This window comes from Ictidomys tridecemlineatus, chromosome 5, assembly GCF_052094955.1.
Source record: "Ictidomys tridecemlineatus isolate mIctTri1 chromosome 5, mIctTri1.hap1, whole genome shotgun sequence".
NCBI classification, from domain to species: Eukaryota; Metazoa; Chordata; class Mammalia; order Rodentia; family Sciuridae; genus Ictidomys; species Ictidomys tridecemlineatus.
The window spans coordinates 62009802-62032340 of NC_135481.1; the positions used below are offsets into that span (position 1 = coordinate 62009802).

Here is a 22539-nt window from a genome sequence, read left to right on the forward strand (position 1 = left end):
TAATCAACATAATGCTCAAGAATCACCTAGCATAAGTCTAATAGCTCCCATTTTAATGAAAAAAATACAAACTAATGGTAAATGAGGCACTTATTTGTAGATAACATGGTTGTAAATAAAGAAGCTAAAATTTGAATGGAAGACTACAATCTATCATAATTCTTGTGAAAATGTGACTTTTAGTGCCACATGTAATTTGTCTCTTTTCCTGATTGTCAGCTTTGATGGTTTTCCTGGTAGCCTAGGTAGATTTGTTTTAAGCAGTTTCTGTTCCTATTTTCATTAGGACCTGACATATTTTTAATAAGTTTGATGTTAGGAATATAATTTAAAAACATGTTTTTTGCTTAGTTGGCATTCTGTTCTAACCATTTTCTTTATTGAAATGATGTTCAACTCAAGGAGGTAGTAGGTTTATTATTGTAAATATTTTTAAAGCCTTGAGTAAAAGAAGGCTAATTAGATTTAATGTGTGGGTTTACACTTGTATAAACAATCTGCCTACTTATGCACAAGATATGGCTTGATGAAAAGCCAGTGTCATCCTATAAAATATTTTTCTTGTCTAAAATATTTTGGGGACAGTTTTTAAATGGGAGAAACAAATTAATACTAATAACTAGTATATGTATCTTCACTTTATAACTTGCATACATTATCTTATTTACAGTTAAGAATAATCCTATGAATAATTTTTTAAGTGAATCTGAAATTTGAGAGAAACTCAAATCATAAAGGAAGTGGCAGAGTTTTAGGAATATTTAGTTTTCTTCAAGTTAAAAAATGTTCTTTTTCTTGTACAGTATGACTTTAAATACTTTTGAGTAGTAATAGATACTACCTTTTCTCTAAACAAATTTTCTTTTTTTTTATTAGTTGCTCAAGACTATACAATGATCTTGACATATCATACATTTGATTCAAATGGGGTATGAATTCTCATTTTTCCACGTGTACAGATTGCATTGCTGTATGTATAAACATGGCTGTATAACCAATGTGATCCTGCAATCTAAACAAATTTAAAAAAAAATTAACTCTACTTGTTTTTATAAATGTGGCCAAAGACAGATAATCTACCTGATCCTTTCCTACTTTAATGTTTAATAGTTAGATGCCTTTGCTGCTAGTTGAAGTTTCTCATTATTTGGGTACTTCTTCATCTCAAAATTCCTAAAAATGAATTAATTTTCCCCCGCAGTACTACCTGTATTTTAAGGAGGCCACCAATATGATCTGCTATGTGCCAGATTGATTACTATCAATAACTTTAGCAGTTAACTAATTCTATGTGTATTAAGTGAGAACAAAATAGTATGTTGAGGCAACTTTGAAAGGTTAAGTTAATACTTTTTTATACTTTAAGCAACCTATTATTTATAAAATTAGTATTCAAAACTTTTTACTTTCCTACTTTGCTAAACTTTGCATTGTATCATTTTGCTTATCCCTAAGATTGAATAGCATACTTCAAGTTATTGGGAGATGACTTTTTTTTTAAAAGCACTTTGATTATCTCAGCATTAACTGTAAATTGAAAGGTGTGTACGTAATCTACATAGCAAAATAGTATTATATGCTTGTTAGATTTTTAAAAAATATTTTGTGGAAGTGGGCTATGTAAAGTCTGCTTTTATATTGTAATTCTTACACTTTTTCTCCCCCATCTTTCCCCTTAGATTTCCCTCATGGATATTTTTTCATAGCATTATTATGTGATGTGAGAAGTTTTTTTGTTTTTGTTTTTGTTTTTGGTTTTTTTTTGTGTGAAGTAACATGGATTTTATACTACAGAATCAAGAAAATTGGCTTTATAGGAAAAATTGATTTATAAAAAGTGGTACAGGTTTTTGTAGATAACCATGACAACATCCCATATGAATGGGCATGTTACAGAGGAATCAGACAGCGAAGTAAAAAATGTTGGTCTTGCATCACCAGAGGAACACCAGAAGCACCGAGAGATGGCTGTTGACTGTCCTGGAGATTTGGGCACCAGGATGATGCCAGTAAGACGAAGTGCACAGTTGGAGCGTATTCGACAGCAGCAGGAGGACATGAGACGTAGGAGAGAAGAAGAAGGGAAAAAGCAAGAACTTGACCTTAATTCTTCCATGAGACTCAAGAAACTAGCCCAAATTCCTCCAAAGACTGGAATAGATAATCCTATGTTTGACACAGAAGAAGGAATTGTCTTAGAAAGCCCTCATTATACTGTGAAAATATTAGGTAAGTAAACATAGCAGAATAATAAAAAATGTTTTGCTTTGGTTAATATATGCCTTAAATGTTCAATTGCTGCAACGTGTTTGTGTAGTTTTTTTAGTGTGTGTGTGGTACTAGGGATTTAACCAAGGGATGCTCTACCATGGAGCTACATATATCCCCATCCCTTTTTTATTTGTAATTTGAAACTGGGTCTCACTAAGTTGCTGAGTCTGGCCTTGAATTTGAGATTATCCTGCCTCAGTCTCCTAAGTTGCTGAGATTACAGGTGTGCACCAATGTGTCTAGCTATAACATGTTTTTTAGTATAAAAAATTACATACATGGCCTATATACTCACAAAATTTTATATCAGAATATTAAAAGCAATTTTCAGTTTGATTTTCTGATTTCATTAAACTTCACAAAAGAGTAGCAAAACAAATAACTGCAGCTTAAATTATATTTATTTCTTTAATGACTCAATAAGATAAACAAGTGCTGTTTATCTTATTGAGTCAGATAAGTGGTGGCTACCCAGAGTGAAGTATTTTTCTGATTTGCTGATAGGTACCATATATATACTATATTTGTCTCACTAGGTCTCTTTATTCCAAGTCTGAAACATGGAATATGGCTCCGATTCCTTATACTATCTCCAATTTTCATAGTATGAAAAAATAAAACTAGTTTTGTGGGATTTATTTATATGTAAATTCTGTGACAAACTAACTCAGATTCTTAAGAAAACTGAGTTAAATAGCTTCTCACTTTAGGACTTTTTTGAGTGTTTATAATGTTAATAGGCATTATGAATCTAGTGAGATTGATAATAGATATCAAGCATATATTCCCAAACTGATCATTGAATTTACTGCCATATTTCCTGCACATGCTGATGTTCTCACTTGAACTAGTGTTAGAAGTTGATAGAAGTCAGTTTGAAAAATGCTGCCTTTAAACATTAATTCTTGCTCCCTATTTAAAACTAGGCTAAGTCAAATAAAATATTTTACTTATTAGTGGTTTACTTTTTTTAGATGTGAAAGAAAGAGATGCTTTCACTTTTTTATGGAAGAAGAGTTTTTTGTTGTTATTGTTATCATTTTTCCACCCATTTAAATGTCTATTGAGCCCTACATGAGGTGCTCTAATAAGCACATTCCATGTAATTCAGGATAATCCTGTGAACCAAGGATTCTGTAATCTCCATTTGAGAGAGAAAGAAATTGAACCCCAGTTAAATCACTTGCTTTCACAAAGCTTATAAGTGGTAGAACTAAGAATTAATTTACCAGATCTGGAGTTGATATATATTGTACAAAGTGGAGAATTTGAATGGAAACTGTCAGTGGAGCCTGCACTTTACTCACCAGGCCAGAGTGGTGACTACCCAGAGTAAAGTATTTTTCTGTTTTGCTGATAGCTACCATGTATATACTACATTTGTCTCACTAGGTCTCTTTATTCCAAGTCTAAAACAGTTTCTACTGTCACATCATTTGACTCTTTGTTGTTGTTAGAAATGTATTCACGTTTCAAATGTGCATTTTTCTCTGTGTTTTAAGAATTTATAGATAATATGTTGAGTATTAGTGAAATTAGTTAAATGCCTTCAAGATGTCATAATTAGGGCTGGGGCTGTAGCTCGGTGGTAGAACATTTGCCTAGCATGCGTGAGGCACTGGGTTTGATCCTTAGCAGCACATAAAAGTAAATAAATAAAATAAAGGCATTGTGTCTATCTACAACTAAAAATTATTTTTAAAAAAAGAGTTGACCAATAGTGTTATAAAAAAAGATTTCATAATTACAGTGTAAATTAAAAGATTATATATTAATTCAATTGTGAAAGATATTTGTTTTTAATATTTATGTTTTAGTTTTTTTGGGTGGGCACAATATCTTTATTTTACATTTATGCAGTGCTGAGGATCAAACCCAGTGCCTCATGCATGCTAGGTGAGCACTCTACCACTGAGCCACAACCCTAGTCCCTCTTTCTTTTCTTTTTGTGGTACTGTGGATTAAACCCAGAGGCACTTTACCACAGAGCTATAGATCCCTGACCCTTTTTGTTATTTTGAGACAAGGTCTTAAGAAATTGCCCAAGCTGGCCTAGAACTTGGGATTCTTCTGCCTCAGCTGCTGGAGAAGCTGAGATTACGGATGTGAACTCACCATACCCAGATATCTATGAAGGATTTTTTGGGGGGCTAGTACTGGGGCTTTAACCCAGGGCCTTGTACACACTAGACAAGTGCTATACCACAGAATTATTTGCTCCAGCTGTATATTAAGGAATTTTAATGTTTTTTTTCATACGGGATTTTTTTTTTATAGTGATGAAAATACCTCAGTCCTAATTACCTCTTTTTTTTTTAATTCTTTTTTTTTTTTTTTTTAGAGAGAATTCTAATATTTATTTTAGTTTTCAGTGGACACAACATCCTTGTTTGTATGTGGTGCTGAGGATCGAACCTGGGGCCACACGCATGCCAAGCGAGCGCGCTACCGCTTGAGCCACATCCCCAGCCCCCCTAATTACCTCTTACTAGCGTTTATTTTCCATCACTCCTTTCTTTCTTCCTCCCTCTCTTTCCTTTCCTCCTTCCCTTCCTCCCTAAAATATTTTGTTAATATTATCTTCTTTTTCCTTTGTAAATATCTTTTTAGTTGTAGATAGACACAATACCTTTATTTTATTTGTTCATTTTATGTGGTGCTGTGGATCAAACCCAGTGCCTCATGCATGCTAGGCAAGCGCTCTATACTGAACCACAACCCCAACCCCTTCTATTAATATTCTTTATTGAAGAAAATTTATGGTATAATATATCCAACCTGGATTCAGTTTTTTCTGTTTGAAGTCCTCTAAGATTAGTGTATCTTTTCATTTGCATTATATAGAATCAGGCATAAATATTTTCTAATAGATAATATTCATATAATTACAGTAAAGAAACAAATATAGCTAAAAATCAAATTCACTTAGGGGAAATGTTATGGGGTTTTTGACCTAAGCATAGGAAACAAGATCATTTCCCTCCCTCCCTCCCTCCCTCCCTCCTGTTTCTTTATGGGTTTTTTTTTTTTTCTTTTTTAAAAAAAAATTTCAAAGAAATTCTCACTTTGTTGCCCAGGTTAGTCACAATTCTGGGGTTCAAGTGATTTCCTCACCTTAGCCTCTCAAATGTAGTTGTGCAACCACTAAGCCTCTGAGCTGCTGCTGCTACTGCTTCTCCCCCCCCCCCTCCACTTTTTCTTTTTGTGTGGTGCTGGGGATGGAAACCCAGTGCTTCACACAAGTGGTATGCCACTGAACTGTATCCCCAGGCCCCACTTTTTCCTACTTTTCCATTGCTGACTTTTTAACAGGTTTGGAAAACAGCTGTTTCTTCCAATCCACTGTGGTTTTCATGAATATATTTGTGGGGTTCTTGAACCTTAGGCTGTCTTGCACATTTTACTTTAAAGCAATTTGAAATTACCAGGTATTTATAATTCATTTCTTAAATACAAGATTTAATACTTTGAGAAATAAGTGATAGATTTAATATTAATCAATTCAGTACAAAAGAGTGTTAATTATAGGATGCAAGAAAAACTAGCATAAGTAATAGAATTGTAGATTGTTATAGTCAGTCACAGCCTCAGTTTAAGTATTCATTTAAAATGCAGTGTAATACCTTTTTGCCAAACATTTGTTTTCTTGTTCATAATCTGCTAACACATCAAAGTACAATAGAAATACTCCCTTAAAATTGTGTCTCCTTGTCAGTATTTTGATTAATACACACATGACAAGAGACAACTTCTCAGCTTTTTCACAGCTAGAAATAGCAACCTTGTTTTAAATAAGGGAAGGATGGGGCAACTGATTTATTTGAGAGGGAGCCTTCAGTTTCTAAACAGCCCATCATTTATATGTAAGTAGATACCATACCCTTTTGGGAATTTAAAATGTGATTGGCAAGATTAGATACTTTGAGTAGTTTTTAATGAAAGTGTTGCTACACTTGGCAATGTGTAGAAGGGCTAAACTGAATTTTACTTAAAAACCAAATCTTATCAAAAAATAGAATATCATGATTTCAAATAAATAACTAATACTATATGTTACAAAAATTTTAATATATTAAAAAGGCTTCCTTAAAATTATCATTTGTTTTAAATCTTTCTTATTGCAAATAAAATATTGTCTTTGTTCTCTTTTCATAATCAAAACAAACTATCTCTTTAAAGAAATTGGAAGAAGAACAATGCAGGTTAGGGTGGAATGAGACAGAAAAGGTTAAATATCAAATACTTTTAGGTTATGGTTTGTACTGTTTTTGTGTTTACTGTTAAGTAATTTGGGGTCAGGGTGTGGACAAGTAAATATAGTAGAGAGAATATTTAAAGTGAATGAGCTAGGGAAGTATGCCAGCCATCATATATATGGCTATATAATTTTTATACCTTTGAAGAAACTTCAGGAAAGAGCATACATGGGAGGAGCTGTTTTTTGGTTAATAAGGAGACTCTTGAAATTTGTGACTAGGAGTTTTCTCATTTATACCAAATACTTTAGGGTGAAGAAAATAGATGACACACAATGGGGAAGGAAAGTAGAGTAAATAAAGCCAAAAAGTGAGGTGTTTCCATAACTTTAATAGCATATTTCAGTCTTGATTGGTGTACTCATTTTCCCCCCTAATGTCTCTGAATATTCAAATTATTTGCAAGAGTCTTGACATTTTTCTTTCATTTAAATTTTTTTTTTTTTAGTTGTTGATGACCTTTATTTATTTATATGTGGTGCTGAGAATCAAACCTAGTGCCTCACACATGCCAGGCAAGTGTGCTACCGCTGAGCTCCAGCCCCAGCCCCAAGAGTCTTGATATTTTAAAGTAAAATATCTCTTCCACATTTCTTTCTGACATTAACTTAATTTTGATTGACCATGGTTTAACTGGAATTTTGTCTGATTGTGATAAACTTGTTTTTAATAAATAAAATTTATTTTAATCCAATAAACAAAATTCCACAGCCAATAAATCTTGACATTTTTGCTTAACTGCTGTATATAATTTCAAACAAATTTTATTAATTGTTCCTTTAAGGGACTTTTTTGGGGGTTCCTTGCCTCCCTCCCTTTCTTGAGATTGAAAGATTAAACCTGTTGGTACTAGATTTAAGATTTAAAAAGTGTTGGGACCATTTAAGACTTTTATGATTTAATAAAATTGCTAAAATTGGAGTTAACCTACAGTGTACATTAAAAAAAATCCATTTGACCATATGTATATATGTGAATTTTGTTTATTAATACATAATTCTGAGTCTGGGGATGTAGCTCAGTGGTACAGAGCTTGCCTAGCATGACCAAGGCCCTAGATTCAAGCCCCAGTACTGGAAAAAGACAGAAAGAAAGGGGTGGGGGGGAGGAAAAAGCTACATCATTTAGTCTTTGACATAATGTATCAAAACTTCATTCTGGGGCTGGGATTGTGGCTCAGTGGTAGAGCACTCTCCTGGCATGGGCGGGACCCGGGTTTGATCCTCAGCACCACATAAAAATAAAGGCATTGTGTTGTGTCCATTTACACCTAAAAAATAAATATAAAAAAATAAAACTTCATTCTACTTCATTAAGTAGTAATAGTTTTTTAACTTTTTTTCTTCTTGCAAAGATTTGTTTCATTATTTGATGGCATGTTAAAAATACTTGACACAGTTGTTTATTAGACATTGTAGGGAAGTCAGAGTCAGAATTGAGTACTTTTTAATCAGTCCCTTAATTGCTGTTGATCTTGGTCATGTAAATTTTTCTGAGCCTCAGTTTCAGGACTTTCTTGGGATCAAATGAAAAAACTATATGTAAGTAAGTGACACAGTGTAGGTTTGAAGAAAATGTGTGTGTGTTTGTATGTATTTAGTGTTGTTGGGTATGAATCTAGGGCCTCAGAAATGCTGAGCTACATCTCTAGCCTTAAAATTTAAGTTTTGTAAGAACCAGAAGCTACCAGAGAGATCATCTAATGAAATTAATTTATTAGCCTTAACTAGTAATTTTTGTTACATTTTTTAAAATAATAGCTTTATTAAGATATCATGCGCATGTCATAAAATTTACATTAAAACTATACAGTTCATTAGTTTTTAGAATATTTGGAAGGTTATATAAGCATCACCGCTATATAATTATAAAATATTTTCATCACCCTAAAAGAAATCCTGTACCCATTCTCTTTATTCTCCTTTCCTCCCTTCCCTAATAATCACTAATATACTTTGTCTCCTTGGATATCCTGGATATTTCATATGAATGAAATTAAACAATATGTATCGTTTGGTGACTAGCCTCTTTTCACTTAGCATTATGTTTTCAGGGTTTATCCAGCATGCATCAGTACTTCATTCCTTTTTTCCCCCTTTTTATGGCTGAGTAATATCCCATTATACAGATGTACCATATTATGTTTGTCTCTTCAATTGTTGATGAATATCTGGGTTGTTTTCTTGTTTTTGCTATTGTAAATAGTGTTGTTAGAAATACTTATTTACGAATTTTTGTTTGAACAACCATTTTCTGTTCTTTCAGATATATATGCAGGAGTGCAATTGCTGGGTCACATAGTAGTCTGTTTTTCACTTATTGAAGAACTGCCATACTCATCCACAGTGGCTATCCTATTTGATATTTGTACCAGCAATGTATGGAGGTTCCAGTTTCTGTATATGTTTACCACCACTTCTTAGTGTCTTTTAATATTTGTCATCTTACCACCCAGTCATTTTTAATGAACTAGAATAAATAGAAAATAGGAAGTATATTGCATAAGTATACATTAGCCTTTAAAAATCGAATGTATATACTAGGTTGAAATAAATTATGTATATTTTAATGCAGTTACCAACACATGCTTGAGAAATTCTATTCTAGTCAACCCCCTTCAATCTTTTTTCTATATTCTATTTTTATTTTTGGTATTGGTGATTGAACCTAGGGTCACTTGACCACTGAGCTATGTCCCAGCCCTTTTTTTTTTTTTTAAACTTTGAGACAGGTTTTGCTAAGTTACTGAGGATCTTGCTAAATTGCTGAGGTTGGCCTTGAACTTGAGATCCTCCTGCCCTAATCTCCTGAGTTACTGGGATTACAGGTGTGTCTCACCATGCTTGCTTCAAACCCCTTCATCTTATAGAAAGTTCCAGAGACTTGAGGTGGGTTATCCAGTAACATATAATACAATTAAAGAGTGATCATTTGCTATGATTTAGGCATTCTGACTGTAGATTTAGGACGTTTTCCTTTCCAGGTGGGTTTCAGTTCTGTCCAGGAAACAACTATGAGGTTTTTGTACTTAGTTGAATAGAGGTCATTTCAAGACAGTATTCCATTGTTTTTCTACATTTAGGAATAAGATTGTTGATCTGTTATTTCTCAAGTATCCTTGAGTATATACTCCTCTAACATTGTGGGGCCCCCTGGACTTTAGTATTGGGGGGGGATTTTATTTTATTATTTCTTTTAGTGCTGGGGCTCAAACACAGGGTTTTGTGCATACTAAGCCAGTGCTCTATCACTGAGCTAAATACTAAATACTAAGCCTATCTAGTATTTGTTTTTAATTTGTTAACTAAGTTGTTAATGAGTAATTACTGTTCAGGATCTTTCCTAAGCTTCTGATTATTTTATAAAAATTTATGTTGCCCTAGGCCACTGAAAACCAAAGTTTGGGAATTTTTATGTTCTTAAATTTAAACAAGAAAAATGGTTGGGGACATCACATCAGTTGTAGAGAAATCTGCTTAGCATGTTCAAGACCCTAGATTCAATCTCAACGTTGCCACCCCCCCCCAAAAAAAAGACTACCTGATATTTAAACAAAGAAATCTTAATACTGAAATAGATCACCAGAAACTGTTTTCTTGTAGGGTAAGTGGGAGTAATAAGTAAAAATAAAGTTAATTCAGAGTGTACTACTGTTTATATTTGTATTTATCTGCTTTGAAACATCTCCAGAGATGGAGATGCCTTAACTTCCTTAGGTAAGTTAAGTGTTTATATAATCAAAAAATTCTCTAATCTTGTTGCCCAGAGTCTTATGTATTTGAAGATAGGATTTCATATAACTCTTGGTGATTGCTTTTTTTAAAAAATTATTTTTTAGATGTTGATGAACCTTTATTTTATTCACGTATTTACATGCAGTGCTGAGAATTGAACCCAGCATCTCACACATGCTAGGCAAGTGTTCTACCACTGAGCCACAGTCTCAACCCTGGTGATTGCTTTTTGTTGCCTATTTTAGAATCTTCATTCTTTTACATTTTAGATTCTCAAGAGAGGGCTAAGACTAGAGAATTAAAGGGATGGATTTGTGGACCACTACATATGTTTATATTTATCTGATTAATTGTACTCTAAAGCAAATGAAAATGATTTTTTCCCTTTAAGATCATTTAGCCTTTCTTTTAACATAAATAATCAGAATTTAAATATTATATGAAATGTTAGAGACCATGATGAAACTTAGAATAATTTCTACTGAAAATCAAGTAAGGAGAAATAGATCAAACTTCAGGGCAAGGAATTTAAACTATATATAAAGAACTTCCTTGTAGGAAAATTGCTATAGACTAGAACTTATTATGAAAGGCAGATTTGCTGTGCCTGCCTCTGCTTCTCCTCTACCATATATCCCTAATCTGCCCTGCTCTGGGTTCTTCTCTGACTCAGTACTCCCTTCTTTGTCCATTCCCTGAGTTAGTACTTATGTTAGTCTTTCATGGTAACTGTGTGATTTTCCATGCATCTTTTTCTCTGTATATGGTTCTTTCTCCTTATATCTGTTGTCTGTAAATGGAGTTATGGAAGGGAATCTCTTCTATTGGTATTCTGTCCTCTCTTCTGTGTAATGTCTTTATCTTTTTTATGGTGCTAGAAAATGAACTCAGGACCTCAGGCATTCTAGACAAGTGTTCTACCACTGAGCTACACGCCTAATCTCCTGTCTTCATCTTTAAAAAAAAAAAAATTTTGTAGTTGCAGTTGAACAGAATGCCTTTGTTTTATTTGTTTATTTTTATGTGGTACTGAGGATCGAACCCAGTGCCCCATGCATGCTAGGCAAGCGCTCTGCTACTGAGCCACAGCCACAGCCCTGTCTTCATCTTAATTACAAAAGAGTGTACATATTTGACAGTACTGATTTAGTGTAGGATCTGATTAGATTTTTAAAATTTCCTCTGAAATTGCACAGAACATTGAAGAATTTAGGTGAATTTTTATTTTAAGTTATAAATATAGCCATTAGAGAAGGTAACATTTCTCTGAATGAGTGGAAAATCATTTTGGAATAATATGTATTTATGAAATACTTTTTTTTTTTTTTTTGCTAATTGGGATTGAACCCATGGGCACTTAACCACTGAGCCACTCTTCAGCCCTTTTTATTTTGATATAGGGTCTTGCTATGTTTCTTAGAACCTTGCTAAGTTGGTAAGGCTGGCTTTAAACTTGTGATCCTCCTGCCTCAGCCTCCTGAGCTGCTGGGATTACAGGCTTGAGCCACTCTGTTCAGTTTATAAAGTACTTTTTAAGATGTACCCCTTAGGAACAAAGTTGTTTTCCATCTACAACTAAATATTCTGACCTTTGAAATTAAGAATTTTTACATGAAATTAAAATATGAATGAGAATGTATAACAAAATAAGAATCCCTACATTAATGCTACTGATTTTATTATTCATTATGACATTATTCTTAATATCAAAGGAAAAAATCTTGACAGAATATAGTAATGAAGAACTGAGTAAAGAAAATGAACTCATTTCATTTATGATAATCAGCATTAGGGCTAATGCCATAGGTATTTATTTCTTTGTATGTTATCTTATAGGACAGAAGCCACATCACTTTTAATGACCTTTAAGTTGCTAAACTTATTTGTCAGTACATATTCATTTTATCACAGGGCATGTGTCATTTGGTATTTCAGATTTGCTCTTAAGTAATTTATTTGTTTTAGCTACATTTGGTTTTGTTCATATTTCCTTGTATTAATGCTAGTTTGAAAACAATTGAGTGTTTGGTAACTTGATCTGTTCCACTAGTTCATTAAATGTTTCAATCAATAGATTAGATTTTATAGGGAGAAACAACAAAAAGACTTAAATGGGAAGTTTCTTTTTTCCATATGACTGTATATATGAACCAGTATCCACTATAACTTTTTCCCAGGTTCATTTATGGGTTTTATTTCAGTCAGTACCTCAATAGAACTTTTCTTTGTAGAAGAGTGGGGAAAAGGGAACAGGAGGTATACTGAAAAAATGATTAACTAATTTTAAAAGCCAAGAAAAAATTTTAAAATGATGACTTTTAATGTAATGACTTTTTATTTTAATGCTCTTACATATAGACCCTTTTGGATAGTAGGGAAGAGATTACCAATGGTTCTTAACCATTTTGGAATAACCATTTCCCAGAAAAGTGTATGTGTTATATATGCATTTAGTAGACCTATGATATAAAACAGATGCCCAGAACTTCCAAGTACAATTTTAAGAAATACACATATTCATTAGAGTTTTAGGGACAACAGAAGTTCCTGATAAACATGAATAAACTTCAGCTTCCCTATTAATCAAAGAAATCAAAGTTTTTGAAAATGATGACTTCTGATTAAAAATATTGCTAATGGGATTTAAATTAGCAAAAACTCCCTAGAAGACTATTCGAACTTTAAAATGCCAAACTCTTAAGTTCTGTTTCTAGGAACTATTTTAATAAAATGTAAGTCTCAGATTTATATTCAGCACTGATTATTATGTACTAAAATATTTATTATTATTTACAATAGCAAAAAATGGAAGCAACCTAAATGTTCAACTTTTGTGTAATGGTCATTATAAAGTATGGTTTAACCAAGTAAAATATCATGGAGCCATTATATATGTTTCAAAAGACTACTTAGTGATATGAAAAAACAATTACAACATACTGTTAAATAAAATAGGAAAATATACTGACTGTTAAGTAAAATTGCCTCTAGGAGATGGGACTGTTGATGGTTTTTAACTTTATTAATTTGTTTTCCTCCCCTCATTTGTTTATAAGGAGTATAGATTAGTTTGTAATTAAAAAACTTTCAAAGATGCAAATTATCCACTTGCACAGTGTTTATAGTTTTACTTAAAAATAAGTAAAAGAACATGGATTGTAACACTCCAAAATATTTACAGGTTTTGTTTTTTTCCCTGAAAATGTAAATTGATTCAAGAAATTTTATCTTAAAATACATGTTGAATTAAGACCAAAACAATTAATCTTTTGATACTTTTTCTTTCTTTTACTAGAAGTGGAAGACTTGTTTTCTTCACTTAAACATATCCAACATACTTTAGTAGATTCTCAGAGCCAGGAGGATATTTCACTGCTCTTGCAACTTGTACAAAATAAAGATTTTCAGAATGCATTTAAGATACACAATGCTGTCACTGTACACATGAACAAGGCCAGTCCTCCATTTCCTCTTAGTTCCAGTGCACAAGATCTTGCACAAGAGGTATGTATTTTGAACTTCTTGTTGACATCTGTAAGGTAATAATGATAGTAAGTCAATATTATTGTAAAGTAACTGATGTACTTATCAAGCTTATTTAAATTAATTAAATGTTAACAATTTTTGTGATAGGAAAAATTGGTTATATGCATTTTATCCTGAAAAAAATGTATATTTAATGTTCAGAGTCAGAGTTTTGTTTTCTGTAGAAGGTTAATTTTGTGTATAAAATTGTAGTACTAGTAGTAAAAATTATTTTAATTACTATACATCAAGTCTTTAATGTTTTTAGTGTGGTTTATTAATTTTAAGAATTGGACATTATAAACTCAGAAAAAGGAATACCGATACAGTAAAATTATAAGTGAGATAACCATGGATCATAAATGTGTAACTCTTTAAGATTTATTAATTGTAGGTATTTTGAAGTTTTTTCTATAAAAAAAACTGTGTGGATGTTCCAAATTACTGAATTCTAATATACTGTAAAATTTTCTTCGGTTAACATGCTGACTTTAAATTCTAGTTTTTTTTTAATTCTTTTTTAGTTGTTGATGGACTTTTTTTTTTTTAACTTATTTATATGTGGTGCTGAGAATTAAACCCAGTGCCTCATACATGCTAGGCAAGTGCTCTACCACTGAGTTACAACCCTAGCTGACAAATTCTAGGTTCTGATACTAGTTGCTAATGTTTAATCTGTCAGCAAATATCTCCCAAATCAAAGGCTTAAAAAAGATATAAATAAACCATCTCTAGTTGCAGGGGAGTGGATGTTATGTCGTTCTTCTTGGGTTTTAAGTTATTTTGATAATATAAAAATAATAATTCCAGGGGCTGGGGTTGTGGCTCAGCGATAGAGTGCCTTGCACACTTGAGGTACTGGATTCAATCCTCAGCACCACATAAAAATAAATCAATAAAATAAAGATATTCTGTTTATCTACAACTAAAATGTATTTAAAAAAATAATAATAGGGGCTAGGGTTGTGGCTCAGTGGTAGAATGCTTGCCTAGCTTGTGTGAGGTACTGGGTTTGATCCTCAGCACCATATTAAAATAAATAAAATAAAGGTATTGTGTCCATCTACAACTAAAAAAAAATTTTTTTAAATAATAATTCTAAAAGCTTTTCAAGTAAATGTGTTTCATTGAATCCAAACACGAGATAGAAAATGGAAAGGTAAGACTTTCAGAGCTACAGACCTAAACATTAGGTTAGGAGATAACTTTCAGATTAGCACAGAGTGGTTCCAAAGGGAGAGGCATTTTCCTCATGGAGGTGTCTAAGATGGCTGAGACCTAACATTCAAGAGCTGCGGAGAGAAGTCTAGTGTTACACAGAACTAGGAGAAAATGGTCTAGGGGTCTGTTCCTAGAGAGGAAACTTCTCATCCAGCAGAGTTTTAAAGAAAGAACTACTTAAATCCTATTGAGCTCATCTTTCATTATTGAAATTAATTATGCAAAATGTTTTATTAAAAGAACTATTGGGTGATATGTAGCTAAGTGGGAGAGCACCGGCATGCTTGAAGCCCTGGGTTTAATCCCCAGCATCACACACACATACACTCACACACAAAGAATCATCATTAATTTTATTTTTAAAATAACCACTTGTCTGCAAGATTATTTATTTTATTTTTAAAATTATATTTACATATATATATATATATATAGAGAGAGAGAGAGAGAGAGAGAGAATTTTTTAATATTTATTTTTTAGTTTTCGGTGGACACAACATCTTTGTTTGTATGTGGTGCTGAGGATCGAACCCAGGCCGCACGCATGCTACCACTTGAGCCACCTCCCCAGCCCCTATATTTACTTATGATAGTTTAAAAAATTTGTCTGAAAATTACTTTTTCTTTACAGAAACTAAAAAATAACTAGCATTACTTTGATCTTATTACTATTCTCAAATATAGTGTAATTGTAAAAATAAATGTGTGGTGTTGAGAGAAATCCCCAATAAATCATTATCATCATTCCCTTCCCTCCAGTTAAGTGAAGAATGTTTTATCTAGCTAGCCTTTGTTTTTTCTGAATAAAACAATGGTTGGAGAAGAGAATGAGAAAAGAAAAAGAGTTCAGAACTGCTCCAATTGAGAAAAGTTAACTCACACCAAAGGAAATACTTGATAATTTTGTGTTATATTGGTGTTGGTGGAGTGACCTTGAACTGAGTGTAGTCTTAAAATGAGTGCAAATGGCTAACCTAGTCAGGGCTACAATACATGGTTGTGCTAAAATGTGAATGGTTTTCCCTGGAGTTGGTACAAAGCATGGTTGTGAAATAGCCCTAACTTTCAGACCATTATATTTAATGCAATTACAGTTGCAGAAAAGCACATACTTATAGTCCTCATCAAAGAGGACTATTAAATCTGATAAAAAAGTTCTAAAGGTTAAATCAACCCATTGCATTTATTTTACTGGGGAAAAAAATTTAGCTATCAGCTTATCCCCCCTCTCCTCTGTCCCATTTTGTATTTCTGGATATTAAAGGTGAGATTTTGTAGTCACAAAATAAGAATTATTAGGCTGTACATATGCCCATAGATTACATTTTAGCATTTATAATTCCAACAATCTGGAATTTAAAAGAAGAAATTACCTCATGCTTCAGTTGTATCTTTTTTTGGAGTGGGGCAGTACTGGGGATTGAACTCCGGGGCACTCAGCCACTGAGCCACATCCCCAGCCCTATTTTGTGTTTTATTTAGAGACAGGGTCTCACTGAGTTACTTAGCACCTTGCCATTGCTGGGGCTGGCTTTGAACGTGTGATTCTCCTGTCTTAGCCTCCCAAGCCACTGAGACAGTTGTATCTTTTTTTTTACCTGGGGGTGGGGGGTACCATGATTGAACTCAGGAGCACTTGGTCACTGAGACATATCCCCAACCCTATTTTGTATTTTATTTAGAGACAGGGTCTCATTGAGTTGCTTAGGTCCTCAATTTTTGCTGAGGCTGGGTTTGAACTTTCAATCCTCCTCTCTCAGCCTCCTCAGCCACTGGGATTATAGGCATGAACTACTTCTCCCAGCCAGTTTTAACATTTTTAAGTGGAAATTTAAGTGAAAAACTCAAGGACTTTAGTGAGACATTAGGAAGTGTTCTTTGTTTTTATACACTTAAAATATCAGTTAAACATTATTATATAATAATGAAGTCTAAGAAAACTTCACATATTAAGATATAAATTAAATCTTTGATCATCTAGGGTATTTATTAATAAACACAAAACATAATTTTTGGTTATTATAGTGCTTTTATAAAGAAAAGATTGAGAACTTGGACTTCATTAAGTGAACTTTTGCTTATCCAAAAACATCTTAGAATATAATACAAGCCAATAGCACAATGAGATGTGCCAAATTCTTTGTGTGGTGGAGATGAGGGGAGTGATAGAAATGAGGAAGAAGCATAGAAGGTGATTTAATATGCTGAGACTTGAAGGTTGATTGAGAAATTAGCAGGAAGCCTAAGAAAAGGCATTCTATTATCAAAGGGCACAAAGGTGATAGTGATTGAGAAAGCCTGACATGTTTCTTGAACAATGAGTAAAGGGTAGGATATGATCTTAAAAGACGGAATGTAGGTCCTGAGGGCCAAGTAAGTTATATTAATAAATTTAAAAGTATTTTATGATTGATCTACTTTGGTAAAAATTTTAAATAATAACTAGTTGAAAGGAGAAATCAATTTGATGCAAGAAAGACATCTGAAAAAAATTAAATACTTTTTCCTTGTGATTAAAAATTCTTAGATCAGACATATTTTGTTAGTTAGCTTGACAAAGATTCATGTTGGAAACCAATAACATCTTATTGAATGGTGAAACAGCCAATGCATTACCTTTTAAGACTGCATTAAGATTAAAGATACCCAGACTCGCCACTAGGATTCATCATTTTTCTGTAAATAGTAGCCAGTGCAATAATACCAGAAGTGGTGAAATATAAAGTAAAGGGACAGGTAAAGTTCAAATTTGTCCCAATTTGAATGAGTCATATTAGTTACTTAGAAGAACAATAATAAAAAATTTGATAAAATGGTATTCAACATATTGACTGCTAAAATATAGGTATAGTATATACATATGCACATTTATATTCCATTAAGATAATCATATAAATTTTTAACAAGGCTTTCAATGAATTGGTAGATAAATAGGTAATTTTTTATTTATATTTGTATGTGTTTCTCCATTTTTATGTGTTACTAAGGAAAATTTAGCACCTCGCAGTTGCTAAGGCTGGCTTTGAACTCAAGATTCTTATGCCTCAGCCTCCAGAGTCACTGGGATTACAGGCATATGCCACAGTGCCCAGTTTAAAGTATTATTCTAACAACACTGTAGAAGGTATGTGAGGTCAAGAATGGAGGCATAGAGAGCCTATTTGTTATTGTCAAGATATAAGATTTCAAATAGCATTTGGACATGGAAGAGATTTAAAATTAATAGGACATACTGTCCTTTTGTGGGGAATAAAGATAAAGGAGACATTAAAGGAGGATCTCCTGCCCTCTCCTCCTTTCATTGAATTCATCAAACATTTGAGTACCATTTATTTTGTTGTTTTTGGTACCAGGGATTGAATCCAGCGGCACCTAACCACTGAGCCACATCCCCAGCTCTTTTTATTTTTTTTAATTTGAAGCAATGTCTCACTAAATTGTAGAGACTGGCTTTGAACTTGCTACCTCCTGCCTCAGCCTCCTGTGTCACTGGGATTACAAGTTTAAGCCTCCATGCCTGACTTTCGTGCTGTTTTTTTTTTCAAAACATTCTGCCAATAATCAAATATAAAATTGAATAAAATACCATTTTATTTTCAAATGAATGCAGTCCAGTGAGGATACAGTCTCTTCACAATTTTAAATAAAATGTGTTCAGTCTTATAAAATGAGAATATAGTATCTAAGCAAATAGAATAAGGCAATTCAGGTAGCTGAAACATCTAGTGCAATCACAGTTAAGTGTGGAGAGACGGTATAGCATTTGTAGGGAACAACCAACAGTTTAATGCTGGAACAAAAAGGTTAAGACATGAGTAATGCCAGAGCTGGAAAAGAGGAATCAGATGATAAAAGTCCTTATATTTAATGCTAAGGAGATTAGATTTGATCCTGCAAATGATAGAGCTAGTAAGAACTAGAATGGTCTAATTTCTGTTTTTGAATTGAAAATGATATTTAATGACAATAGAAAAGTATAATGTTTTAATTAGTACTAAGTCAAGTAGTTTTTAAAAACTGTTATAAAAGTTTGAATAGCATTATCTCTTTGGCAAAAATAAGTATAAAGAATAACGAAATAGTACAGCTGAGGATGTCAGCTGCTTTCACATCTTCAGATTCAGCCAACCTCATTAAAAAGAAATTGCATCTGGGAGCTGGGGCTGTAGCTCAGTGGCAGAGCGCTTGCCTGGCATGTGTGAGGCACTGGGTTCGATCCTCATCATATAAAAATAAACAAATAAAATAAAGGCATTCTGTCCATCTACAACTACAAAACATTTTTTAAAAATTGCATTTGAACTGAATACATTCATTCCCTAAATAATATAAGTAATCTGAAGATGATTTTAAATGTCTGGGCAGCAAGGTATATAGGTTATACTTGAATGACCTTGAATTTTGGTATGGGGGTAAGGGATGACAGATTTTTTTTCATAATCATGGGTGCTTTTGCTTTTTTGGTAACTAACTTTCTTGAGCTATAGTCCACATACACTTAAAAACGGGTGTTTTTTGTTTTTTTTTTTTTTTCAATGTGTTTTGGCATATGTATATCTGTAAAATCTACCATAACATCAAGTTGTAGAAACATCCATTACTCCACAAAGCTCCCTTATGGCCCTTTGTAGACAATAACCACTTCTTCCATTTCCCAAGCCCTGTCACCATTCATAGGTCATGTTTTGATTTTATGAATTTGCAGTCTATGGACATTTCATATAATGTGGAATAAGACAGTATATAGTCTTTTGTATCTGACCTCTTTTGCTTAGCATAATGTTTTTGAGATTCATCCATGTTGTATATTTAATAGTAATTTGAACTATTTCTCCCCTTCCCCCTTGCAGACCCAGAGCCTCACACATGCTACACAGACACTACCACTGAACTAAATCCTTAGTTCCAGTAGTTTGTAACTTCTTGCTGAGTAATATTCCATTATATGACTATCCCACAATTTCTTAAGCTACTTACCTATTGTAGGGATGCATATATGGGTTGTTTCCTGTTTATCATTCTGTCAAATGGTCGTCCTTTTTATTATTCTATCTGCTTTGTAGTGGTATCTTGCTTTAATTTGCATTTCCATAATGATTACTGATACCGAGCATTTTCTATATGTTTTTTGCCCATTTCCCTCATGAAATGACTGGTGAGATCATTTTCTCATTGTAAAAATTAAGAGTTCTTAATATGGATAATCCTTTGTCAGATATATATGTCAAGGTGAATAGTTTGGTAATAAAGAAATATAAAAATAAAAGTAGGATATATACTGAGATGATTATCCCTAGGTATAATAAAAGATCTTCCTTTTATATCTTTCTTTTTTATTATATTTTTCTAATTTTTCACATTTAATATATATCATTTCTGTAATTTAAAATTATTTCTAAAGTAAAAAAGAAACTTGCCTCTGAAGAAAAAATAGGAAATAATAGTACAGTTACCAAAGAGTAGAACATTAAGTGAGAGTATTTTTTTAAGATAAACATTTAGAGCATTTAAAAAAATTTTTTTAATTTTTAATGTGGTACTGAGGATCGAAATCGGTGCTTCACATATGCTAGGCAAGCACTCTACCACTTAGCCATAACCCCAGCCCTAGAGCATTTTTAAAGGAAGGGAGTTATAAGAACAGACTTAATGCCTTAAACCTTTGAGAAATAGCTGATGATGTACATTGACACTCAATATTTAAATTGGATTTATAGGGGAAGAGAATGAGTACTTACAGGAGTTTTAAATGTCTTTAAAAGGGAAGATCTCAAGAGATGTTTAAGAACTGACTTAAAAATAGAGCTAGGAAAATATATCTCATACAGAAAATTATATTTGAGTTGAGTTGTATCTTTTGTATACTCTTGGTATATTTTAAATCCAAAGTTGTCTTTCTTCTTCAGAGTTGCTTCCTCCAGCAATTAAAAAGTGTATGGTCAGGGACTGTAGACTTTCTTTTAAATTGATGTAGATTTGATAAAGGTTAAAGAACACCTTATTTTAAAAATCAGCCTTTTGTTATCCATAGTAAGATTTTTTTTGTTTTGTTTTTTTGTAGTTGTAGGTGGACAGAATGCCTTTATTTTATTTGTTATGTGGTGCTAAGGATCCAACTGAGTGTCTCACATGTGCTAGGCAAGTGCTGTGCCACTGGGCCATGCCCCAGCCCCCATTAGTAAGATTTTAATGGAGTTAATAAGATTTTAATGGAGTTAACAAGATAATATTTGCAGTGCGATTCCTATTTTTACACAGAGAGCTGCACTATTGGATACACATTTTTCTAGGTACCAAAACCAAAGGACAGACTGGTTTTGATTCTACTTTATAATTGCTGTGATATACTTGTGGGAAAATTAATTAATCCCTAGATTATCATCCCTTAGGTTTGAATAGGGAATTATATAAAATAGCCATAAAAGAGAGGAAATTACTGGGTTTCTTTTTATCTCATGAATTACTCTTATTAAAAAGTCTGTATGTGGATTTACTTCTATATAATTTCACTAATAGTGATAATTTTGGTTTTGTTAATCTTAATTATTGCAAAGTGCTCTTTTTGGTGGGTAGTTCTGTTTGGAGATAGAAAAGGGGGGAAAATCAGAGGTCTGATAGTAAGCACATGATATAATCTTTGGGGAAAAGTGATGTGTGTACAGAGAAAAAAATTATACTTTTCAATATTTATGCTAGGAAGAAAAGATTGAAAATAGATGAACTGAACTTACTCAAGTGATTAGAAACTGAAAAGAGAAATAAAACAAAAGAAGAGTATTAAAATTGTTTGGGACTGGGTATGTGACTCAGTGTTAGAGCACAAGGCCTTCTATTCACTCCCCAGCATGGGGAAGGAAAAGGTGTAAATTATTTAAGTGAAAGGAACAATAGATTTCAAAACTTTCCAAAGCTGGTTCTTTGAAAAGAATAAGAAAATAGACAAAAGTTTATTGAATTAGATGAATTTAAAAAAAGAAGGAAAGAAAACCCAAGTAGCATTAGGAAAGAGAAGAGGAGCATGAATGCAGACACAGATTGAGGTTCTCTCATGAGTTTGTGAAGAAAATTTAAATGGTAAGTACCATCCTCCCACAGCTGAGGCAATAGAAAGTCTGCCTGCCCCCAGTTCATCATAAGAATGGGTACTTATCCTAGGAGTTCAAAGATTGTCCTACTTTGGGGAAAAATTTTTTTTTTTTTTAAAGAGAGAGAGAGAATTTTTAATATTTATTTTTTAGTTCTCGGCGGACACAACATCTTTGTTGGTATGTGGTGCTGAGGATCGAACCCGGGCCGCACGCATGCCAGGCAAGCGCGCTACCGCTTGAGCCATATCCCCAGCCCCTGGGGAAAATTTTTAATGCAGTTCATTGTGTTATAGTATTTGCTCTATTATGTGCATATAAATTTGTCCTGTTAATCTGCTCTGTCATCTCTGATTTTAAATACAGTTATGTAAACATAGGATTAAAAAACTATAAAATAGCAAAGTTAAAACAGTCTTCTTCCCTTATGTAATCATTATTAGTGTA

The 22539-nt window shown here is 32.9% G+C and overlaps 1 protein-coding gene across 5 annotated transcripts in view; it reads left to right on the forward strand.

Annotated features, from left to right (window-relative positions):
• The window catches only part of Pals1 (protein associated with LIN7 1, MAGUK p55 family member), a 90763-nt gene that overhangs the window by 32782 nt on the left and 35442 nt on the right, over positions 1 to 22539 (forward strand). For 3 of the 5 annotated variants that reach the window (XM_005322808.5, XM_021724819.3, XM_078050092.1), the window contains exons 3-4: positions 1680 to 2229; positions 13557 to 13765. In XM_005322808.5, coding sequence (XP_005322865.1) covers positions 1863 to 2229; positions 13557 to 13765 — 576 coding nt within the window. In that variant the 5' untranslated portion in view covers positions 1680 to 1862. The remainder of the gene's footprint in view (positions 1 to 1679; positions 2230 to 13556; positions 13766 to 22539) is intronic. The other 2 variants (XM_013357509.4, XM_040276118.2) reach the window with 1 other exon arrangement.